This window comes from Hippocampus comes, unplaced genomic scaffold (genome assembly GCF_001891065.2).
Source record: "Hippocampus comes isolate QL1 unplaced genomic scaffold, H_comes_QL1_v1.1 scaffold9, whole genome shotgun sequence".
Classification (NCBI taxonomy): Eukaryota; Metazoa; Chordata; class Actinopteri; order Syngnathiformes; family Syngnathidae; genus Hippocampus; species Hippocampus comes.
This window is the reverse complement of record NW_017805275.1, coordinates 1654487-1662155: the sequence shown is the minus strand read 5'-3', so window position 1 is coordinate 1662155 and position 7669 is coordinate 1654487. Positions and strand designations below refer to the sequence as shown.

Genomic DNA, 7669 nt, shown 5'->3' with positions numbered 1-7669 from the left:
AATCTGCTCCACTGACGCCCCTCGCCGATAGACAGGTACACTCCGATGTATATACTTTTTTATTCAAATATACGAGGATGATATTTTCACTTTTATTTGGTATGCATTTGTAGCAACAGCATGATAACATTTATTTGTTTTTATTTGCGTTTTATATTCATATTGATAATTCACGTTTTGTCTTGGATAATAAAGCACGGTTATGCATAATAACTTGTATGCATAATAAATATTCACTATCACTGTATGAGGTAAGAATCAACAGCTTTTTATCACATTTACACAACACTTTATGAATACAAGTCATGAACAAATCTTAAATATGGCAGGGAATGTGTTTACTTTTTTAGTTTTGATTTTGAGCAGCAAATTTGGAGTTACATATTGGTGCTCACCAGGAATGCATAGGCAAAATTGCACAAATTTTCACTTGAAAGAATAGTGGCGATCTTGGGATTTTTTTCTGTTCAATTTTCAAACTGTGTAAATTTAATACACTTCATCTTCAGCATGTTTAGTGCCACTTTTGTAAGTAACCACGCCCTGTCCAGGCCACGCCCCCGTCCAGGCCACGCCCCTTCCGCTTTTTTCATCACTCGCCATTGCCATGTATGAAGATAAATACCGCTAAGTTCATTTTAAAAATACGTCAGGCTAGATTGAAGATACCTTTCTGCAGCAAGCCTCCTCCAACTGCATGCCATGTAAATGCTTTTTGTGGTGACAATCATCTGACTGGAGTAGGCAATGCCAATGCTAGTTCAACTATGTGAGGAGAGTAGAGCAGAGAAGCACAGAAAACATGGCTACTACTACTAAGAACCCTGGAATTACGCACCATGCAGTCTATGTTAGTTTAGGTCACCAGAAGAAACGTCCTAAATTCGAACAGAAATTAAATGGGGCACGGAAGAAAATACAAGCCCAATCAAGTCTGACTGCTATGATTGATTGATTTGATTGATTATATGAATGAATTATATTCTAAACATAATATCGCTATAAATACATTAATATAACAATTATATTATTGTACTGTATGTGTGTGTGTGTGTGTGTGTGTGTGTGTGTGTGTGTGTGTGTGTGCGTATATATATATATATATATATATATATATATATATATTCATTCAAATGAATTGGGTCAGACATCAAGATACAAGTCGAATCTTAACTTTTAACTTTGGTGAATTGTTAGATTCTTATTAATGTTCAAATTTCTTTAGCATTAATGCAGAAGTTTCCTTGCGTGGAGCCACGTTTCGCAATCAACTTTTTCATCTGATTTTACAACATGGATTTAATATCACAGGTGTCAAACTCAAGGCCCGGGGGCCAGATCCATCCCGCCTTGTCATTTTATGTGGCCCGCGGAAGCAAATCAAGCATGTCAACTTGCATGATGCTTGCTAAAATCTCTACCAAAATTTAAAATTCTCATATGTAATAAATAAGAGGCATGTTGTAAGCATTTTCTTGTAACCAAACCCCTCATTACAGTAACTTAAACAACAGTTGAATAAACCGTTGTTATTTACTTTTTTTATTTGGTTTCAGTCATAATGGCCCTCCTAGGGAAACAGTAACTAAAATGTGGCCCCCGACAAAAATGAGTTTGACACCCCTGGTTTTTCTAGTCGCAGGAGAACTGAGAATGTCAACTTGCAACATTATTGAGGGACACTGTTGACCTGGCCAAATCATATCAATAACAGGAAGTACTTCAGCTGTCAAGCACCATGTACCTACATGGTCTATGACCTGAAGTTGGAACCATGAGCTTAACCAGAGCTTAATCAAACCTTTACCTTAACATTTCAAGTAATGTCTATGGTTTTTCTTCACCTCGTTGTCATAATACTGTATTGAGCATGAATCTGATGGATTTCCCACCACGGCACCTCCAATTGGCCCAACAGTCATATGCAGGATCTGTAGCGCAAAACAATCTGTGTGAATATGTAGTGAAAGAATAAAAACACATTTCTTGTGTCACTAACAATGGCTACTAGTGTGCTGTACGTAAATGAGCCACTTTTAATGATTGCGTCTTGTAGTGATGGTGAAATAGTCCAGTTGAAACCTTCGGGGATGGTGGTTGACCTCCATTTTTTTCACGTTCTGAAACAATTCCTCCCATGGGAAACAATCAATTGAAATAATGTGTTCCAGGTCCAACTGTGAACATCATACACACAGTGTACCTTGACCGAAGCATGTCACATTTTTCAAGAAGATAAACGACAGTACATTGATAGCTGAAATGTTGAGTGTGTTTTTATTTCACATGAAGCTGCCAAATTCAAACACTTCACTAATATGGTGATCCATGCATGTGGCAGACACATCCCTAAATGGTTATAAAGCCCTTCTTTTAACAGTCTGTTTTAACGCTGCTTCTTGTTGTGAAATGAGTGTTGTAAAAAAGCCACAAACTAATAAAAAGCAACATTCTGATTTGTTGATGTTTGCTGACATGAGCCCTTGTGAGGCAGCCTAAAGTTGTATCCAATGCTGTAGTTATAGCTAACCACCATTTTACTGGAATGTTTTGGTTTTGCAAAAACAAAACAAAACAAAACAAAAAAAAAAAAAAAACAACAACCCAGACCAAGAGCTAATCTTTTGAATTGCTGAAGTCTCACATGCATCCTGCTTAATGAGAGATTGAAATTTTCAAAAACCTCAATTTAATGTAGACTATTTGATATTGACGGAAGACTCTTTGGAAACTGAGTGATCCATAAATATAAACTTCTGTATCTCCAAGATGTGACATTATCCAAAAAGGGCACACAGAGTACACGAACATGGTAAAGGAAATAAATGCTTGCAGAGGAGATGAATGCATAAAACCATGTACGGTGTTCAAAGCTCCTCGGAGCACAGTAAAAACCATCCACTAGGAAATGCATGGAGATTGTACAGCTGTATGTTTAACAATAGGCTCGGGGAGAGCATACAGAGGAGGTCAACCCGGCCCAATTACAAGCCCACCACAGTTTTAGACAGCATGCTGAAATTTGAAACATAAATTCTTCTGAAAAGTCAGATCATATTCACAAGCACTTGGGGACTAATGGAGACTTTTGGCAGAAAATCATGTCGGCCTTCCACTCATGGGAGAATCCTGCAATTCTATGACAACATAATTGCTGCAATAAGATGTAAATATTCTCTCAGGACAATAAACACTTGAGGTAAACACGCAATATTTCAATAACATTGCTTTAGTTTAATGCCAAGTGCCGAAAAACAAAAACAGATTGTTTAAAGTAGTCATTCAAGGACAAACAACTGGAGGAAATCAAGAGGTGTTGGTTTGGTTCATTCCAGTCCATTTGGTGAAAATAGCTGACTTTTCACTTCAAATTGTAGTACCGACTTAAAACAAATACAAGTCTCTTGTTGTTCCAAATCAATAGCTGTCTCGGATTGGCATCATGTCAAAGTTGGACCGTTAAATTTTAAGATGACAACATATAGACTCATATGTGTACTAATATGACTCATTTGGCATCAGGTTCCCTTGTCATATTGTGACACATTTTTCATTTTTTGTTTTGTATTTTTGTTTGGTTTATTTCTAAAATTTAGAGGCTGATTTACCAAAGGTTCGTTTGTGCAAAAACGGGAACAAACTTTATTGCGCACCCCAAACATTGTGGAAGCTAATCTTCTAACTGGGCAAAACCTGGATTGTTACTGCAAAACATTGAATTCCCATGCAATTCATTTTGTGGCTTTTGGATGGGGGATATACAAATACAATCGATCAATTTTGCACGTTATATGATTTATCAAACCTGAGACTAATTACAATGCCTGATCTTGCGACTTTAAAGAGTGTATAAATCAAAATCAATAGCCTTCTTCACCCCCCCCCCCCCCCCCCCCCCCCCAGAGTGTCTCCTCTGCAGAAGTCAGAGGTGGTGGAGATGGTGAAGAAGCAAGTGAAGGTGATCACGCTGGCCATCGGTGATGGCGCCAATGATGTCGGGATGATTCAGACGGCCCACGTTGGAGTGGGAATTTCAGGCAACGAGGGCTTGCAGGCCGCCAACTCTTCTGACTACTCCATTGCTCAGGTGAGTGAACCGGTCTCGGAGCCTGACAGTGATCGTTCGAAATGAATAGTGTACTTTCTCATCACTTCTATTATTCAAGTTTAGATTTTTTTTTTCAAATGTTCAATATCATTGAAAATATAGTTGAGTTGATTAATTCTGTAACTTGATGTGTTTGGTGAACAACTCATATACTTGTATAGATTTCCTGTATACAGTAATACAGTACCATAAACTGGGTAGAGTCCCAAGGAGACCCATTCACGGTTTCAGACTTTTTTTTTTTTTTTTTTTTAATTACATTCAGATTTTCCCAAATATTTTCCCCAGATCTGACCATGGATCTCTATCAGTACAATGTGGGGAACATTGTCATCTACATCCGCGCATTTTGGCCTTTCGTCAATGGGGAGGAAACACTAAAATCTCTTCTCGTTTTATTTTCTTTTTTATAATACATATGTTTTTCATTCAATAAAAATCAATATGGGGTTAGAATATATTTGTAGGATGCACGTCTACATATAAATGTTCTCCTTTCAGAGTATAACTGAGGCACAAACATCATCAGAATGTGGGCAGAGAGGGGTTTCAGTCGAATAAAATATGAATGTAAAAAAGCCAATATAAGTTGAGGTCCTTTTTTTTAATTTTAGTTTTTTTAATGGGTCTTGGATCATGACCCTAGCGGTTCTGGTTTCAAATCTTTGCTCGGGCCGCCAATGTGGCGTTTGCCTGTTCTTTGGCATTCCTAAACCATGAATGCTAGGTTCAATTAAGACTCGAAATCGTTGCGTGAATGTGAGTGTGAATATTTCTTCATCTATATTGATTGCCCACCAGTCCAGGGTGTATCCTGCCTCTTGCCTAAAGCCGTGTTGGATGGACACCAGGTCACCTGTGACCTTCATCAGGACAAGCTCTACAGAATATGGATGGTCGGATGTTTGTGAGGCCCTTAGGCATGGGGGGGGACAACCTATGGCTCGTGGGCCATGTACAATCCATGAAACACATTGAGCAATCAATTTAAAATTAAATAAAACCTCAAAGCCAAAACAACATTCAGCTACAAACACTCCAAAGAGTTTAAAGTATGACCTTGTTAACTTTCTCTGATATTGCAACTGTCAAGTGTGTTGTTTGTGTTTGAAATAGTTTTTGTGCGCAACAAAAGCTCTCTTGTCTGCTCGGGCATCAGCTTATACAGTGAAGTGGTAACACCTGTAAAACACGGATCCAAACGTCACCGAACTCCCCACACAACTAGATCACAAACCTACTCCGGCAAAATTCACAATGTAAACACGTACTGTACTTTCCAAGGCAGGTTGTCTGTCGACATGCGATACCCGAGCGCAACGAAAACACTCGTGTCTTTACACACAGAACACCATTCAATGCAACATTTTTCTATTGCCGCCACAGGGCCGGGGAACATGGGAAAGCGATAGTTGTGTACAACACAGTGCGTGCTCTGTCCTTGAGCGTGCAATTACTATTCAAGAGGCTTGAGTGTGTTCCCCACTTCACTCCGCATTACGTGTTCAAGGTTTATGTGTGTCAAAGACAGGTGGCCTCTTATAATACACATTGCAAATTAAATTACACTTCCAGAGTCTTTTTTTTTTTTAACTTATATTTTTTCTCTACAGTATTGGCATTGCTGGATGTTAGCTATAATTGGCTGACTGGAAAAGTGAAATCCAACCTGGGAAGCTGTTCAAAATCTAAGTAAAGCACGGTCTGGGTAAACTGTCATAGATGATTATTTCAGTTTTATATCAGTACAAGTCAAAAGTCAACTGTCCTTTACTATTTACATGAAAATATGTTAGGGCAGTTAGCATGTGTGCCTCACAATTCTGAGGTTCGGGGTTTAAATCTCAGCTCTGGCCTTCCTGTGTGAAGTTTACGGCCAATTGCAGAGTTTTCCCAGGTGCTCTGACTTCATTGTCCCACGTTACAAAAACACGCCTCTTGGGTAAATTGAAGATTAAATTGTCCGTCGGTGTAATTGTGCAATTCAACGTGATGTTACCGAACCTATGCAAACACTTGTATAAAACAAAGTGCAGAAAATAAAGGTTTGTATTCCTCTCAGTCTCCCCCGACAACTGTGAAGTGGAATTCAACTTTGTATTTATTATAAGTAATAGTTTTTTATGTTGTTGGAAATGACTGTAGTCTTAGGTACTTCATAAAATGTGTCCCGGTCACTTTGTATGTATTTAAAGTGCAAAATTATTTTCTTGATTTCATAACCAAAGGTAGAATTAAAAAAACAAAAAACAAAACTAGCATTGGCAGCTGGTGCTTGTGCAAACGCAACTATCAAGTCATCCTGGCTGGTCCCCCCATATTTAACTTACCATAGTCGAATGATGTGGGTATGTGAAAACTAAAATTCAAATTCTTCTCCAGTAATATTTGGACAATTAGGGGGAAGCAGAATTATTACTGGCAACGATATGATATACTTCAGGGTCACCATGGCAACACCAGCAACACGTTTTTTTTTTTTCCAATATCAACAAGCAAGCGATGCTACGATTATAGTGTAACCAATCATATGCATCACTGGCTGCATGGAGAATTGTGGGATTATTCAATTTGCACCCAGACAAGGCCAGAGATTTTTATGGAGGTTCCCGTGGGATGATTTTGATCAGCTAGATTGGCCCTTTGCCAGCGTGGCCAACATGGGAAATATTAACCTTCCCACATGCTTTTTCAACCCGCCATTGACAATGTGTTCAATGGGAAGTGCACACGCTGACTTAAGTGATGTCCTAGTTGGTCAAAAAGGTAATTTTGAGGATTCAGGGTCACCATTGCAATGCCAGCGATAATTTGTTTGTTTTACTGCCTTTTTCGGACACACGAAAGGACACATGTAATTTGTTTCAGGCTGGCCATTGAGCCATTTCCAGTGTAATCACACTTATCAGCCAGAAATTACACTGTAATTTTACACTCACCACAGGCGTGCTCATTGCAGGATCATTCCGAAGTCATGTAACGGCTACACTGAACTTTTGAATACCCGCATGGTGTTTTTTTTTTTTGGGGGGGGGGGGGCTATTATTTTCCCATCTCCCTGTTAGGACATGACAAATTCCTGATGTTTCTTTCCTACATTGAGACACTGCTGTTGTGGCTTTCACAACATCTTGTCTGTTAAGGACCATTGGATACTGTATGTACTGTATACACAAAGCAAACATGTTCACTTTCCATCCCTCTCCCCTCCCCACGCAGTTCAAATACTTGAAGAATCTTCTGCTGGTCCATGGAGCTTGGAACTACAACCGTGTAGCCAAATGCATCCTGTACTGCTTCTACAAAAACATCGTCCTTTACATCATAGAGGTAAGTACTGTAGCTTATAATAACATGCTTAAAGCAATGGAAAGTTCTATGTGCTTGAACTAGAATGTTGCCAAGCACTGTGCAGTCCTCCGCCAAGATCAAATGAAAACGACTTTTGATTTCAAAACAATGTTTGCTGAGAAATGACGGAAAATATAGAGAAAAAAAACATTCCATGTCATATTTTGATGTAATGTAATTTACAACATGTTGGAGCATTCCTTTACATTG

At 38.8% G+C, this 7669-nt stretch overlaps 1 protein-coding gene across 6 annotated transcripts in view; it reads left to right on the top strand.

Moving 5' to 3' along the window:
* atp8a1 (ATPase phospholipid transporting 8A1) overlaps nt 1-7669 on the top strand; it is a 116091-nt gene that overhangs the window by 71753 nt on the left and 36669 nt on the right. For all 6 annotated transcript variants that reach the window (XM_019869885.1, XM_019869883.1, XM_019869884.1 and 3 more), the window contains 2 exons: nt 3904-4087; nt 7328-7438. In XM_019869885.1, the coding sequence (XP_019725444.1) occupies nt 3904-4087; nt 7328-7438 (295 nt within the window). The remainder of the gene's footprint in view (nt 1-3903; nt 4088-7327; nt 7439-7669) is intronic.